Source organism: Hemitrygon akajei, unplaced genomic scaffold (genome assembly GCF_048418815.1).
Source record: "Hemitrygon akajei unplaced genomic scaffold, sHemAka1.3 Scf000033, whole genome shotgun sequence".
In the NCBI taxonomy this organism is placed as follows: Eukaryota; Metazoa; Chordata; class Chondrichthyes; order Myliobatiformes; family Dasyatidae; genus Hemitrygon; species Hemitrygon akajei.
The window spans coordinates 65,567-83,439 of NW_027331919.1; the positions used below are offsets into that span (position 1 = coordinate 65,567).

Here is a 17,873-nt window from a genome sequence, read left to right on the forward strand (position 1 = left end):
CCGTGTAAAAGCACGCTTTGCCTTCTGTGGGCAATGTCCTTTTTGATCCTATGTCTCCTTACTTTCTCAGCAAACCTTGCACGGGGTAACTTATCAAATACCTTGCTGAACTCCATATACACTACATCTACTACTCTTCCTTCATCAGTGTGTTTCACCACATCCTCAAAAAATTCAATCAGGCTTGTAAGGCACGACCTGCCCTTTAAAAAGCCATGCTGACTACTCCTCGAGTTTAGTTTATAAATTGATTGAAGGCCAATATGTTTGGCGTCAGGAATAATCTGGCAAGTGCGGATTCGGCCAGGTTGTTTTCTGGCAAAGATGTACCTGCTAAGTTGGAGGCCAGGCGCTGTTTCATAAGAATACTGGGAGGTTTGGAAGGAGAGAGGAACTTCAGTTTAGAGGATTGGAGACCACACACTGTGAATGGGGTAACCAAGGGGCGGAGCAGATAGGAGTTGGGACTGGGTTTGATGTTTCGGAGATTCCTGATTACATTCTGGACGCTCCGTTAAAGGAAGTGCGCGGGGGTGTTCAGAGACGATACAGTGGGGATTCACTAGGATGCTGCCCGGTATAGAGGGCATTATCTATAGGCAGTGGTCAGAATTTTCGGTTTCTTTTCTCTGGAGCGGCGAAGGCGGAGGGGACAACCGGCAGAGGGTTATCTCACTAGAACAGACACAGATGGACCAGAGAGCGGGTGTTATTACCCCAGGATGAAAATGTTTAATGCCAGAGGGCATGCATTGAGGTGAGGGTGGCAACTTCAAAGGAGATGAGGTCGGCAAGTTTTCTATTCACACAGAGACCGGTGGGTGATTGGACTGTGCTACCAGAGACGGCGGTGAGGCATATCGATAGAGTCGTTTCATTGGCTCTTTGACAGATACGTGGATTGCAGGTAATTGATAGAGATGGACGTGCGTCGGCAGAAGAGATTTAGATTAATTGGGATATCACAACACTGCGGGCCGAAGAGTCTCCTGTATTCGGTGATTTACCTTCACTGCTCTACAGGAGGGTCAGGGAGTGTTTTGAACCCATTGGATGGGAAACGCAGGAGGCGGGGTAGATGAAGAATTATGACGCTGCATCAGGGAAGGACCTCTGGACATAGGCAGTGGACGAGCCACACATCCCTCACTACTACACAGACACCCCCCTCACCGTGACACCGACACAGCCCTCACTACTACACAGACACACCCCTCACCGTGACACCGGCACAGCCCTCAACGGGACATGAACGCGCCCCTCACCGTGACACCGACACAGCCCTCAACGGGACATGAACGCGCCCCTCACCGTGACACCGGTGCATCGACACGCCCTGCAGCATAACACGAGCACACCGCCCAGCGATACCGACACACCGTCACGACCACCACCGCAGTAGGGACACAATCCCCCGTATGCACAATCCCCTCCCTCTCCAATACTCCTCCCCATCTCCGTCAACCCACGCTCTCCTGCAATACTCCCTCTCTCCGTCACACACTCCCTACTTTAAACCACTCGCGTCCCCGTCACCGTCCCTCCCTTACGAGCTGCTCCATCTTCGCGACACACTCCCTTTCTGCACACATTCCCGTCTTCGTTATCTCCTGTCTTCCCACCGCCACAACCCGTCTCGGTGCCCCGCTGGGTCCCCTAGTGAGATTAGTCTGGAGAATGATACGGGCCATGGATAGAGAGCGGTGCAGTGGGAATACTTCGAGAAAACTCTCGGGGTTTCTACAGGATCCATTTTGCTTCTGTTGAGATTGTTTAACCCTTTTTAATAGTAAATGTCGTGTACAAGATGAACTGGGAAGTTCGAATAAACCGAATGCAAATCGGAAAGAGGAAGAGTTCCTCTTGTAATCGTGATAAACACCGTTGCATCTGCGAGACGGTGGGAGCGGTGGTGTCCGTGACGGGGTTGTCTGAGTCTACATCCCTCTGCAGTCCCTGGCCACCCTGGGCGTTGACGACTCCACACCCGGCGGTGATGCGACTGGTCAGAGCGCCCTCCAGCGGACATCCACTGAAATTTGCTCTTGTTCAATGAGAGACCAATTTGTCACAAACTCCTGACGTCACAATACCTAAAGCGAGGGAGCTATGGATGGTGGTCAACCCAAGTGCAGAGTCAGGTCTGGAATTAACTCAGACTCAGACTCAAAATAAACAAGACTGCAGTAACGATATCCAAAGTGTCAATCACAACCCACAGTGCTAGAAATGGATCTCCTACGGTTGGGCACTGAGTGCTCAGCACAATCCATTTAATTACAGACATTCCAGGAAGGAATGCGACAGACAATAATTGGCAGACCGAGTTTTAAAGTGAAAGTGACAGCTGCGCACACTCCAAATGAGGCCTCACTGGAGCCTTAAAATTAAATCCTTGCCCGGGAAATGAATGCTAACCTTGTATTTGCCTTCATCACCACCGAGTCCTTGAACAATCCAGCCTGTTGGTGGCAAAGGTCTTCAGTGCCCTACCAGGTACACATTCGGAACCCGATGCCTTGCGAGGGTTCACCCACCTGAGGGATGATTCTTACATCGGCCTTCGAGACAGAGGTCACGGAAGAGAAGGGGGCGAGCAAAGCCGAACAATATGCCCGTCTCCAATGTCTTGTTAAACTGCAACGTGACATCCCAACTCGTGTACTTACTCACCTGCACCCCTGCAAGTCTCCGTCATGTATTCCCTCCCTTACACACAAACTGTTTTACGTCAGCCCATCCCTCCACTAAAATCCGCACCCTCTCCGTGATTCCCTCCCTCTTCTGCACCACTACCCGGTCTAGTCAATCTATCCCTTCACCTCACCCTTGGTCGGCTGCACGAACACTTCGCTCTTCTACACACCGCCCGTCTCTGTCACCACCAGCAGTCACTGTACCCTTCCCTGTCTCCATCAGCCGCTTCCTCCCCTACAACACCCTTCGTTGTCATTCTCGTCAATCCTCCTTCGTCGCCGACCAACCTCGTCACCGTCAGACACGACTGCCCTACACCCTACACCTCCTTTCAGTCACCAGCTTCCTCTTCTACACAACGCGACTGCATCACCGCTCCGCCCCCTACAACCCTCGTTAATTAAGTTATCTCCTTCTTTCACAACTCCTGTCTACGTCTCCCTGACCCGCTCCATTCCCTATAGCCATTCATGGATCCATCAACACTCTCCCTCCTCTATATCCCTCCCTCTCTGTTTATATTGAATTCTGGGGAGGAAGGGGGAGAGGTGACGCCTGGTGTAACAACAACCCGCCCCCCTCCACCGGATGTCGATTACTCCGTTCTGAGCTTTCACTATACTGTGTGGACTGGCCGGTCGTGTGGGTCGACACCATTTCCTTCCATTGACTGACATCTCAACGCCACGTCCTGGCTCTCCTTCTCCGCCATTTCCCTTTTCTTCCCTGGACACCATCTGGAAGCAAACACACGAACGATCTGCGAGACTGACACACAATTCAGGACTGCTAGAACAGCGAAGTGCTGGGGATTGGTGAGAGAGAAGGATCTTCTGAACCTGGGAGTGTGTGAAGGAATCAGGGGGAGGGAGCTTGTTTGTGTCTGAACCTGGGTGTGTGTGAAGAGATCAGAGGGAGGGAACTTCAGTTTGTGTCTGAACCCAGGTGTGTGTGAAGGGATCAGCGGCAGGGAGCTTCAGTTTGTGTCTGAACCTGGGAGTGTGTGAGGGGATGGTCCGAAGAAAGTGTCTACCTTCAGGACTGGGTGATGAGACGGTATCTGGCCCTACGAAAGTGTGCTGGAACGATCCGGGGGAAGGGTTACTCTGTGCCTGAGCCCGGGAGTGTGTGATGGGACGGTGTGGAGGGAGATTCACTGTATGTCTGACCCCGGGAGTGTATGATTGAACGGTGTGGATGGAGATTCACTCTGTGTCTGAACCCGGGTGTGTGTGAAGGGATCAGAGGGAGGGAACTTCAGTTTGTGTCTGAACCCAGGTGTGTGTGAAGGGATCAGCGGCAGGGAGCTTCAGTTTGTGTCTGAACCTGGGAGTGTGTGAGGGGATGGTCCGAAGAAAGTGTCGAAGTTCAGGACTGTGTTATGGGATGGTATCGCGAGAGCATCAGTGCTTGCCTGACATCGAGAGTGTGTGATGGGATGAAACAAAGGAAGGTTCACTCTGTGCGTAACTCTGGGGTGAGTGATGGACCGGTGTGGAGAGAGTCTCAGTACTTTTCTGATCCAGGGAATGTGTGATATGACGGTGTGAATGGAACTTTAATACGTGTGAATCATGGGGATCTCTATCAAGGAAGTTCCCACCTTTACAGACGAAACGGTTTCATTTCATTTCAATTCAATTCAAGTCAAGCTTAATTGTAATTCAATCATAGATGAATACTCATGCATGTAGCCAGGACCAAGCTGAAAAAGATATTACCAAGTGTCACATACGGCACAAAGCACACACGATTTGCATAAGTTATCAAGGAAGCAAACACTGTAGAACATCAGCAGAAACATTCACACAATATGTCTATACACACACACACACACACACACACACACACACACACACACACACACACACACACACATACACAGATATGTAACGGTGTGTGAGGTTTCACTGATAATGTACTGATTCTGTTGCAGCAGTGTCTATGTTATTACTAGCAAATAACAGGGGCTTCGCAGTGTGCGCCATCCAATGAGAAACTTAGCTGCCTTTTGGGTGAGATACTGAGAGCGAAGACACAAGAGGAGTGAGCTGAGATCCCGCAGGACCGAGTGAACGTGGAGTGCGGGTCCGGGAGTTGACGGCGATCGGTGGAAATCGATGTGGAATTCAAGGACAGAGAACCCTGCGCCCCAACTTGCACAATTAGTTTTCACTGAAATTTGCCATTTTACTCTTTGTTGAGAATTATGAAGCACATCTCTTTAATCGCATTTGGTGTACCGTCTGATCTTTCGTGATACTGAGTTGTACAAGTGGAAAACGTCACGCAGTATCCACACAAACGAGATTTCATCGTTTTGGCGTGGGGTGGGAGGGTGCAGTGACTGTCTTCCTCTAGTCTAACGTAGCCGGCCGAACCTGGGGTTTACACATGCACCCCCACTGAAATCTACAATTGGCCAGAACAGATTTTGTTTTCTGCCAAGTGAACACTGGGGGGCAGCACACACTCATGCCTGGAGACTGCGCCACACCGCCCTCACGATGCTCAGCTCCTTCATTTCCTCTCCTATGAGCAACTCTCAGTTTACACCTGAATTTGAGTGGAACTAGTATCCCAGCGGGAAGTTTTCCCATCTAAAAGGGAAGAGTTGCCGGAGGATGAAGGCAAGAACGCCTGAACAGATAGTGGAGTGATTGTTGGAACAGACCTCAGACAAAGTTGGGAAGCAGAATGTTGAATCTGCTGGGACTCATGTCTGAGCAGCGTCCGTTTCAATGCAGGAAGTATTGTACAGAAGGTTGACCAGCTCAGGGCAGGGGCAAACGCCTGGAAGCATGATATTTCAGCCAGTGGTCAGAGTCGGTTGCAGGACGGGCAGGACCGTTAGCTGAGTATTCCCGGGTATCGGCTGTTTTAGTTGTACTAATGCGGGAATAATTGAAGGGCGACGGACAGCTTTACTGGACAAGGAAACTATCACGGCGATGCACAGTCAGGTGAGACTGGATAACTCGTCCAGGTGAGGCTTTACGGGTGGATCTGAGGAATGAGGTGAGAACTCGTTCATTAGACACATTATCGACCACCTAACAGTCCTGAGAATTCAGAGGAACAAATCTTCTGAGAGATCGCAGACTGTTACAAGAAACATAAGGTTGTGATCATGGGTGATTTTAACTTTCTTGGTATTGACTGTGAGTCCCATGCAGTGAAAGACCAGTGGGATAGTTTGTCAAATATTTTAAAGAAAGTTTCTTTAAACAATACCTATAAAGTTCTAACGAGAGGGTGCAGTTCATGATCTTCTCCTACGGAATGGGACAAGGCAGGGGATAGATGCTTCAGTAGGGCAGCAATTTTCATCTAGTGATGATAATGCCATTAGATACAAGGTGATTATGGAAAAGGATAGGTCTGACCTCTGATATAGATTCTAAATTGGATAAAGGCCAACTTTATTGGAGTCAGGAATGACCTGGCAAGTGCGGATTCGGCCGGGTTCTTTTCTGGCAAAGTTCTACTTGGTAAGTTGGAGCCCAAGCGTTGTTTATCCTCAGTGTAGAAGGGAAGGGCCCGAACCGTGAATAGTGGGAAGAACTGAAGGAGAGCGCGACTTCAGTGAACAGGATCGGGGTGCCGAGAAACCGACGGACAAAGTAGATAGGGATTGGGACTGTATATGACGTTTCCGAGTTCACTCATTCATTTCGGGTCGCCCCGTTACAGGACGAGTGTGGGGGGCTTTGGAGAGGATATAGAGGAGGGTTCCCTGGGACGATGACAGGAATAGAGAGCAAAATCTGAAAGCACAGATCGGAATTTTTGGTTTCTTGTCTCTGGAGCGGGTGAGTCTGAGGGTACAGTTGACAGCTGTTTACGTCATTACCAGAGGAACAGGTTGACCAGACAGCAGGTATTATTCCCTCAGTGTGGGATGTCTAATACCGGAGGGCCCGCTTTAAGGTGAGAGGGGTTATGTTCAAGGGAGATGAGTTTGTTAAGTTTCTGCTGTCACAGAGATTGTTGGGTGATTGGAATTCGCTGCCAGAGCTGGTGGTGGAGGGAGATCCATAGAGGCGCTTAAGTGTCTCTTTAACAGTCTCATCGCTGTGCCGGGAATGTAGGGAGACCGACATTGTGTAGGCAGAAGGGATTTAGTTTACTTGGTATATCACAACGTTTTGAGCCGAAGGGTCTGCTCTGCTCTGTGATTTACGTTCAGGAAGCAGTGAGCGGTTTCAACTTTTCGAGTGGGACAAGCAAGGTCTTGAGTAGATCAGGGAATAGATCGAATCTCCGTCAAGCACACCCTGTCCTACACCACTCCCATCTATGTCACGCCTCCCTCCCTTGCAAGTTACCTTCTTGGTCGTGTCCAAGCACTGCCGGACGGCGTGAGAGCTAAATTGTAAAGCGAGCTTTTCTGACTCGATCCCCTAAATTAATTTGATTGAGTCTGTCTTTAAAAATATTAATGGTAGAAATGCTGCTGAGGTCTGGCGGCAGAAGATTCCAGTCTCCCGTTCATCTCGGGCAGAGGGAGTTCTGGCCGCAAATCTTGTTGAATGAAGGGCTTTCCAGTATGTCAGGTCCAGTCTGCTGTCGAGTTGAACTGTCCCTGTGACAAATTTGGATGCATTATGGCGTGATGCTGAGAAATTCTTTGGAAATGGTGATTAACCGCACTGTAGTGCGTCGGTTTTCAAGTGGTTCCCATTGAAGGATAGAGAGAATGTTGGGGACACTGGATTTGATGCTGTAATCGTTTCGCACAAAGCGAGCAGATCGGCGTTGTATTTGTTCGATGGGTCTGTTATTGCTAGTTTGATGGGGATCGCATATGGCCTCGCAATATTCAAGCCTTGGACGGACGCGTGTCTTGTATGCCATGACCTTGACGGATTTACTACGAGTGGAGGTTTCTTCGCAGGATACCCAACATTTTGTTGGCTTTGGCTGTAATCTGATTGGTGTGGCATGCTCAGTTATGATCCGTGCTAATTTCAACACCGAGATATGGGTGGTGGATGCCTGGTTCAAGAATCAGTGAACCATCATCCTCTCCTGCACACTTCGCCGTCTCCATTATCCTCTAAATTCTCTAAGGCCCACCCATTCTCCGTGACACGCTCCACCCTCTAAAGCCCTTTCAATCTCCGTCGCCCCCCTCCCGACTCGGCTCCCTCTCTGTGTTCACAGGCAATTGTGGTGACTATGTGTGAGATCTGACGTCTGGTGCTACACCTCCCCCCTTCCACCGGATATCTGTCACCAGTTTCTGAGCCTCTCCACAGCTCGACATGCACAGACCGGTCACGTGGTTCCACCATCAGTGGCTGCAGCCCCACCACCCTTTCACTGGCCTCCTCTCTCCTCCCCTTCCTTCCTGTAACGGCAGCACACAGTCCGCTCACACACACACACACCATCTCCGAGAGACACACACGATTCAAGACTACTGGAAAGCCGAAACGCTGGGTATTGGTGAGTGGGGAGATCAGGGGCAGGGAGGTAGCTGCGCACATTTTCTGTGTGTGAACCCGGGACTGTGTGATGGGATGGAGTGGGGGAGCTTCACTCTGTGTCTGACCCCTGGGGTATGTGATGGAACGGTGTGGAGGGAGATTCACTCTGTGTCTGACCCCGGGAATGTGTTATGGGACGGTGTGGAGGGAGATTCAGTCTGTGTCTGACCCCGGGAATGTGTTATGGGACGGTGTGGAGGGAGATTCACTCTGTGTCTGACCCTTCAGTCTCTCACTCACAGTCATAGGTCAGTGGATTTCGGAGTTTAAGCTGACTCCAATCGGAGTGATAGAAAGCAAGAAAATGGCGACTCACACGCTCTGCTCTAAAGGTTGCAGCCTGAACACCCTTTGTGTGGCCTCCACTCTCCTCCCCTTCCTTCCTCTTCTCTCAGCACAGCATTTCATCTCTTAAGTTGGTGAGTGAGCAGCCGGTGCTCCTCGTCCATATAGACAATAGGCAATAGGTGCAGGAATAGGCCATTCGGCCTTTCTAGACAGCACCGCCATTCACTGTGATCATGGCTGATCATACACAATCAGTACCCCGTTCCTGCCCTCTCCCCATATCCCTTGACCTCACTAACTAGAAGAGCTACATCTAACACTCTCTTTAATGCATCCAGAGACTTCGTCTGCACTGCCTTCTGGAGCAGAGCATTCCACATATCCACCACTCTCTGGATGAAAAAGTTTTTCCGCATCTCTTTTCTAAATGGCCTACCCCTTATTCTTAAACTGTGGCCTCCAGTTCTGGACTCACCCAACAGCGGGAATATCCCTTAATAATCTTATATGGTTCAATCAGATCCCCTCTTATCCTTCTAAATTCCAGTGTATACAAGCCTAGTCGCTCCAATCTTTCAATATATGACAGTCCCGGCATTCCGGGAATTAACCTTGTGAACCTACGCTGCACTCCCTCCATAGTAAGAATGTCATTCCTCAAATTTGGAGACCAAAACTACACACAGTACTCCAGATAGTGTCTCACCAGGGCCCTGCACAGCTGCAGAAGGACCTATTTACTCCTATACTGAATTGTTTTTGTTATAAAGGCCAGCATGCCATTAGCTTTCTTCACTGCCTGCTGTACCTGCATGCTTGCTTTCATTGACTGATGTACAAGAACACCTAGATCTCGTTGTACTTCCCCTTTTCCTAACTTGACTCCATTTAGATTGTAATCTGCCTTCCTGTTCTTGCCAGCAAAGTGGATAACCTCACATTTATCCACATTAAACTGCATCTGCCATTCATTTGCCCTCTCACCCAACCTATCCAATACACCCGGCATTCTCATAACATCTTCCTGACATTTCACACTGCCACCCAGCTTTGTGTCATCAGCAAATTTACTAATGTTACTTTTAATCCCTTCATCTAAATCATTAATGTATATTGTAAACAGCTGCGGTCCCAGCACCGAACCTTGCAGTACCCCACTGGTCACAGCCTGCCATTCTTAAAGGGACCGTTAATCGCTAAACTTTGTTTCCTATCAGCCAGCCAATTTTCAATCCATGTCACTACTCTGCCCCCAATACCATGTGCCCTAATTTTGCCCACTATCTCCTATGTGGGACTTTATCAAAAGCTTTCTGGAAGTCCAGGTACACTACATCCACTGGCTCTCCCTTGTTCATTTTCATAGTTACCTCCTCAAAAAGCTCCAGAATATTAGTCAAGCATGAGTTTCCATTCATAAATCCATGCTGACTCTGAGTAATCCTTCTACTGTTATCCAAATGAGTCGTAATTTCATCTTTTATAATTGACTCCAGCATCTTTCCCACCACTGAAGTCAGGCTAACCTGTCTATAATTCCTTGTTGTCTCTCTCCCTCCTTTCTTGAAAAGTGGGACAACATTAGCCACCCTGCAGTCAGCAGGAACTGTTCCTGAATCTATAGAACATTGGAAAATGATTACCAATGCATCCACGATTTCTAGAGCCACCTCTTTATGTACCCTGTAGTGCAGACCATCAGGTCCCGGGGACCTATCATCCTTCAGACTCAACAGTCTATCCAACACCGTTTCTTGCCTAATATAAATTTCCTTCTGTTCATCCTTTACCCTTGTTCCTTTGGCCCCTATGAAATCTGGGATATTGTTTGTGTCTTCCCTAGTGAAGACAGATCCAAAGTACTTGTTCAACTCATCTGCCATTTCCTTGTTCCCCATAATAAATTCACCCGTTTATGTCTTAAATGGCCCAATTTTGATCTTAACTTTTTTTTTTTGCTATTCACGTACCTAAAGAAGCTTTTACTATCCTCCTTTAAATTCTTGGCTAGTTTACCTTCGTACCTCATTTTTTCTCGACGTATTGCCTTTTTTGTTATCATCTGTTGCTATTTAAAAGCTTCCCAGTTCTCCAGTTTCCCGCTCATCTTTGCTATGTTATACTTGGCTTTTATTTTTATACTGCCCTTTACTTCCCTCGTCAGCCACGGCCGCCTTTTACTCCCCTTAGGATCTTTCTTCCTCCTTGGAATGAACTGATCCTGCACCTTCTGCATTATTCCCAGAAATACCTGCCATTGTTGTTCCACTGTCTTCCCTGCTAGGGTATTGTTCCATTGAACTTTGGCCAGCTCCTCCCTCATAGCTCCATAGTTCACTTTATTCAACTGTAATACTGACACATCTTACTTTCCCTTCTCCTTCTCAAATTGTAGGTTAAAACATTTCATATTATGGTCACTACCTTCAAATGTTTCCTTTACATCCAGGTCCCTGATAAAATCCGGTTCATTGCACAACACTAAATCTAGAATTGCCTTCTCCCTGGTAGGCTCCAGTACAAGCTGTTCTATGAATCCATCTTGTAGGCACTCCACAAATTTCCTTTCCTGGGGTCCAGTACCATTCTGATTCTCCCAGTCTACCTGAATGTGGAAATCCCCCATGATAACTGTATCATTACCTTTGCGACTTGCCAATTTTAACTCTTCATTCAACTTACACCCTACATCCAGACAGTTGTTTGGGGGCCTGTAGATAACTCCCATTAGGGTCTTTCTACCCTCAGTTCTATTCATACTGACTCTACATCCCCTGATTCTATGTCCCCCCTCGCAAGGGACTGAATATCATTCTTCACCAAAAGAGCCACCCACCCTCTCTGCCAGTCAGCCTATCCTTTCGAGAAGATGTATATCCTTGAATATTGATTTCCCAAGCCCTGTCCGCTTGAAGCCATGTCTCTGTTATTCCCACAATATTGTCCTTGCCAATTTCCAACTGAGCCTCAAGCTCATCTGCTTTATTCCTTATACTTCGTGCATTCATATAAAATACTTTTAATTCCTTACTCCCCTCTCCTTTCATATCAATTCCTACTTCACTTGGCCATACTATATGATCTGTTCTTGACCTTTCTACTCCATTGATTCTGTTGTCCTTTTCAACTTTTCTTATTTTCACTTTCCCTTTAACTCCATCCTTATATTTCCAGTTCATCCACTCCCCCCACTACTTAGTTTAAACACATCCGTGTTGCAGTGGCAAATCTGTCTGCCAGAATGCTGGTCCCCCGCCTATTACGGTGCAACCCGTCCTTTTTGTACAATTCATCCCTACCCCAAAACAGATCCCAGTGGTCCAAAAATGTAAATCCTTGCTTCCTGCACCAGTTCCTCAGCCGCACATTCAGATTCATTATCTCCCTGTTCTTGCCCTCTCCAGCACGAGAAACTGGAAGCAAACCAGAGATAACCACCCTGGAAGTCCTGCATTTCAGCCTTCATCCGAGTTCTCTGAAGTCCCGCTGCAGAATGTCCTTCCTCTTCTTCCCAATATCATTTGTGCCGACATGCACTACCACTTCCGGCTGTTCACCTTCCCCCTCGAGGATTCGCTGCAATCGGTCCGTGATGTCCTGGATCGTAGCATCAGGGAGGCAACACACCATCCTTAAATCTCGCCTGTTGCCGCAGAAACCCCTTTCCGTACCTCTCACTATGGAGTCCCCTACTACCATGGATGTTCCTGATGTCTGACTCCTCGGCTCTGCTTCTGCACCAATATTCGGCTCGCAGACCTGTCCGCCTCCAGACTGGCAGTATCTTCTTTCTTGACAGCTTCCAAGTGGGTGAACCTGCTTACGATAGGTACATCCCCTGGGGTCTCCTGTACTCAAGCATCATTTCCTTCCTGATCGTCGCCCCCTTTCTCTCTTCCGGTATCCTCGGTGTAGCGAACTCACTGAAGGTCCTGTCCAGAAAACTCTCGTTTTCGCGGATGAACCTGAGGTCATCCAGTTCTTTCTTCAGTGCTGTAACATGCTCCTTCAAAAGCTGATACCAGACACTTCCCTCGACCCGGCCACTTTCCGACAGGCCGCTCCGCTAGAGCGCTCCCTCTTTTTATTTGCTTGAGCTTTGCAAGCTGCAAGGTCACCTGACCTCGATTGCCCAATCAGCTGTTTCCTGCTGAGTCTGAGTTATTTGGATCGATCATATAGGATCGATATGTCCAATGAAATGGATATGTACAGGGAGTTGTTTCTGAAAAGTGAGGTCACGGATTTAGCAATGGATTTAGCTATGACATTAAAGCTATTGAATTTAAAGCTGTAAAAATTAGCGATTAAAATAAATTAAATTGAATTAAATTGAGAGGGCCACTACCCGTGCCACACAGTTGAAGTGTATGTGGGAGGGCTTCAGAATTTGGAATCACTTTGACTTTAGGGTTAGGGTACTGTGCATTAAAGTTTTCTGGAGAGGTGTTAAACTCGATTTGCATGGGGATGGGATTCAGATTTCCAGAGCAGATAACGGAGTAGATGTGGAGACAGATGTTGTTAAGACGTCAGAAAAAAAGGGATGAAAATGTTGTGCATGATGCGACTGGTGCCCTGAACTCCGTATACTTCAATGCAGAAAGCTTTAAAGAAAGGCAGTTGAGCTCAGGGCATGAATCAACACGGTGAATATGACACTGTAGCCATTACTGAGAATTGGATGTAGGAGGAGCAAGCAGGACAGGCACGATATTTCGGGTTTCCCTATTTTTAGACGTGAGAAAGCGGTAGGAATGACTGGAGGAGGGGTGACATTACTAGCTGAGAAAATGTCACGGCATTGCACAATCAGAACAGACCAGAAAACTCCCCTAAGTGAGGTATTATGGGTGAAAATGAGGAACAACAAAAATATGATCATGTTCATGGGGGCTACATTATAGATCAGCCAACAGGCCGCTAGATTAGGACGGACAAATCTGTGGACAGATCGCAGACAGTTCAGGAAATATAAGACTGTGATAGCAGGTGATTTCAGCTTTCCACCTATTGACTGAGTCCCATACTGCAAAAGGACCAGTGGGATAAAGTTTGTCAAATGTGTTCAGGGAAGACTCGTTGATCAGCACGTAGAAATTCCAAAGGGAGAACAATAACCAAGGTAGAACATGCAAAGTAAATGGTAGGGCACTGAGGAGTGCAGCACAATAGAGGGATCTGAGAATACAGATATATAATTCCCTAAAAGTGGCGTAACAGATAGACAGGGTCGTTAAGAGAGCACTTGGTACATTGGTCTTCATAAATCAAAGTATTGAGTGTGAGTTGGAATGTTATGGTGAATTTGTGTAAGACATTGGTGAGGCCGAATTTGGAGTATTGTGTGCTGTTTTGGTCTGCTAATTACAGGGAGGATATCAATAAGGTTGAAGGAGAGCACGCAAAGTTTAAAAGGATTTTGCCAGGACTTGAGAAACAGAGTTACAAAGAAAGGTTGAATAGGTTAGGACTTTATTCCTTGGAGCGTAGGAGAATAAGGGAGATTTGATGGTGGTATATAAAACTACGATGGGTACAGACGGGGTGACTGCAAGCAGGCTTTTTTTCCCCTGAGGCTAGGGGAGAAAAGAAACAGAGGACACGGTTAAGGGTGAAGGGAGAAAGGTTTAAAGGGAACATTGGGGTGGGAGTGTGGAATGAGAAAATTAAAATTTCCCACCACGACAACCCTGATATTATTACATCTTTGTTCAGAATCTGTCTCCCTATCTGCTCCTCGATGTCACTGTTACTATCGGGAGGTCTAAAGAAATACCCAGTAGAGTGATTGACCCCTTCCTGTTCCTAACGTCCACCCATAGAGACTCCGAAGACAAACTTTCCATGACTCCGTCTTTTTCTGCAGCCGTGACACTATTAGCAGTGATAGTGCCTCTTTTGCGTCCCTCCCTGACCTCTCTGAAACATCTAAAGCGTGGGGCACATTAAGTAACTAATCCTGACCCTCAGCCATCTAAGTCTCTGTAATTGCCACAACATCATAGCTCCGTAGATCCACGCTCTACGCTCATCTGCTTTGTTCATGCTACTCCTTGCATTGACTCATCTCAAACCCTCGGCTCGAGCACATCCCTTCTCTATCAACTGCCTATCCTCCCTCTCACACTGTCTACAAGTTTTCCCTATTTATAAGCCCGTTCCTCCGTCTCTTCAGTTCGGTTCCCACCCGCAGCAATTCTGGATTAAACTCTCACCAGTACCCTTACCAAGCCTCCCCGCCAGGACATTGATCTCTGTTTGGACTGAAGTGCGACCCAATCTTTTTGTTCAGGTCACGCCTGACCCAATGGAGGTCCCAATGATCCAGATTTCTGTATCCCTGCCCCCTGCTCCAATCCCTAGGCCTCGTATTGATCCGTGTCCACACTCTATTCCAATGCTCACTGTCACGTGTCACAGACAGTAACTCCGAGATTATTACTTTTGAGGTCCTGCTTCACAACTTCCTTCCTAACTCCCTGTAGTCTGCTTTCAGGACCTCCAAAATTTTCGCACCGATGTCGTTGTTACCAATATGTAACACGACCTCTGGTTGTTGTCCTTCCCACTTCAGGATGTCGTAGACGCCATCAGATAAATCCCGGGCCCTGACACCTCCCCCTCCGTCTGAACTCCTTTCGCTCCTACACTTCTCACCCTCCAGCCCTTTTCATCTACACCAATTCCCTTTCTCGTATCAACCGCCCTCTCATATTCCCACGCCATCTCTCCTTTCCCCCCATCCTGTCCCGTCTCACTAATGCAGAGCCCTCCTCTCTTCGTTCCTCTCCTCGACTCTCTAAAAATTCCCATTTAGGATAATTGAAATCCATCCCTTCTCTCCCTCTGACAACAGTGGCTTCCCCTTCCTGAGCTCAGGGACGTTGATAATCCTCGACAGGTTGGACGAGAGCAAGACCTACATGAACTTCGCAAAAACGAACTCAGGCTCTCTTTCCCGAGGTGAGTACAGCATAGAAATCTAGAGGGTGTGGAGAGTGTGTTCCCTTCCGTGTCTGATCACGGAACTGTGTGATGGGAGAGTGTGGAAGGGGCTTCCCACTATGTCTGACCTCGGGAGTGTGTGATGGGACGGTGTGGACGGAGATTCGCTCTGTCTCTGACCCCGGGAGTGTGTGATGGGACGGTGTGGAGGGAGATTCACTCTGTCTCTGACCCCGGGAGTGTGTGATGGGACGGTGTGGAATGAGATTCACTCTGTCTCTGACCCCGGGAGTGTGTGATGGGACGGTGTGTAGGGAGATTCACTCTATGTCTGACCTCGGGAGTGTGTGATGGGACGGTATGGAGGCAGATTCGCTCTGTCTCTGACCCCGGGAGTGTGTGATGGGACGGTGTGGAGGGAGATTCACTCTGTCTCTGACCCCGGGAGTTTGTGATGGGACGGTGTGGAGGGAGATTCACTCTGTGTCTGACCCCGGGAGTGTGTGATGGGACGGTGTGGAGGAAGATTCACTCTGTGTCTGACCCTGGGAGTGTGTGATGGGACGGTGTGGAAGGGGCTTCACTCTATGTCTGACCTCGGGAGTGTGTGATGGGACGGTGTAGAGGGAGATTCACTCTGTCTCTGACCCCGGGAATGTGTGATGTGACGGTGTGGAGGGAGATTCACTCTGTGTCTGACCCCGGGAGTGTGTGATGGGACGGTGTGGAGGGAGATTCACTCTGTGTCTGACCTCAGGAGTGAGTGTTAGGACGGTGGGGAAGGAGATTCACTCTGTGTCTGACCCCGGGAGTGTGTGATGGGACGGTGTTGAGGGATGTTCACTCTGTGTCTGACCCCGGGTGTGTGTGATGGGACGGTGTTGAGGGAGGTTCACTCTGTTTCTGACCCCGGGAGTGTGTGATGGGACGGTGTGGAGGGAGATACACTTTGTGTCTGACCCCGGGAGTGTTTGATGGGACGGTGTTGAGGGAGGTTCATTCTGTGTCTGACCCCGTGAGTGTACCTATCTCTCAACCTCTGCCACCTCCTTCACCATTCTCTCGTCCCTCTCTAACTGCCAACTTTTTGAATCCTCTCTCCTCTGTGACAGTCCACCTGGAGAAAACTCGCTCTCTCCTGCGCACATTCTTCTTCTCTCTTTCGTTCGCTTTGTCTCGTCAACTGTCTGTCTCCCATTTTCCCAACCCTCACTCCGGTCTCTTACCCCTCTTTCCCCCCCCCTCAGTCTTACCATCGCGCTCTTCCCCTTTCTTCCATTGACCACGCTTTATCCCCCCTCCCATTCACTCACTCTTTCCCCACTTTCTCTCGCTTCCCCGCTCTTTGTCCCTCTTCGCTCATCGCCCTCTAAACCAGTCCATCGAGTCCGTTCAGCCTCTCTTCCGATTCTCTTCCCTCTCCTCTTCCACTCCTTCACACACTCTCAAAGTCCTTCACCCTTCTGTTTCGTTCACCTACCTCTTCACTCCCTATTCTCTCGACTCGTCTCTGTGCCCCTCACTCTCCCCCATTCTGTATAGCCCATTCTCCTCCTTCTCTGTCTTTCTCCTGTAGATGGCCTGATTTCCACCTACTCAGAGCTGAAAATTCGGAAAGACGAGCAGTTCAACGATGAGAATAAGGATCCTCCCATTGCATCGGGACACAGCGAATTGCCAATCCCTGCACAAACAGGTCAGAGTTCGCGACAATGACGCCACTATGGAGGGGTCACGTGTGATATGTCCAAGTGCTCCAGTTTCTCATGCGTACGCCTCGACCGCTTTTCTGCTTGCTCGTTCCACAGTCTGACCACCATATGGTGTCAAAAGGTTGTCATCGCTCCTTAATTAAGTCTCTTTCCGCTGTCACCTTAATCCTCTGCGCTCTGATTCTCGATTCTCTAAGTCTGGAGAAAATGACTCTGTGCATTCACCCCTCGTGTCTGAATATAGCCCTGAAAGGTCACCCCTGCGCTCCCAGACGAATCTCTCTCCATAGCTCAGTCCCTGGGGTCCCGGCAACATCGTCGCATATCTCCCTCTGCGCTCTTTCAGATTCGATGGCATAGTTTCTACAGCAGGGTGACTGTCACTGAACACAGTACTCTAAGCAACGCTCACAAAATGCTGGTGGAACGCAGCAGGCCGAGCAGCACCAATAGGGAGAATCCTATCTTTCTACAGATGCTGCCTGGCCTGCTGCGTTCCACCAGCATTTTCGGTGTGTTGCTTGAATTTCCAGCATCTGCAGATTTCCTCGTGTTGACCGTACTCTAAGTGTTGCCTCACCGAGTCCTGTACAACTGCAACAGGTCCTTCCATCTCGACTCCCGGACTCAGTGTCCCGACTGATGAAGTCCTGCGCGTCAGACGCATTCTTTGCCAACCTGTTTACCCGTAACTCCACTTTCTGGAACCGTGTTCTTGTACCGTGTGTCACTCTGT

General features: G+C 48.7%; 1 protein-coding gene across 1 annotated transcript in view; it reads left to right on the forward strand.

The window, feature by feature from the left end:
- Positions 1-8,101: 8,101 nt before the first annotated feature.
- The window catches only part of LOC140719873 (uncharacterized), a 68,280-nt gene continuing 58,508 nt past the window's right edge, over positions 8,102-17,873 (forward strand). Inside the window, exons 1-3 of the mRNA XM_073034799.1 lie at positions 8,102-8,148; positions 15,337-15,443; positions 17,002-17,121. Of these exons, the coding sequence (XP_072890900.1) occupies positions 15,404-15,443; positions 17,002-17,121 (160 nt within the window). The 5' untranslated portion in view covers positions 8,102-8,148; positions 15,337-15,403. The remainder of the gene's footprint in view (positions 8,149-15,336; positions 15,444-17,001; positions 17,122-17,873) is intronic.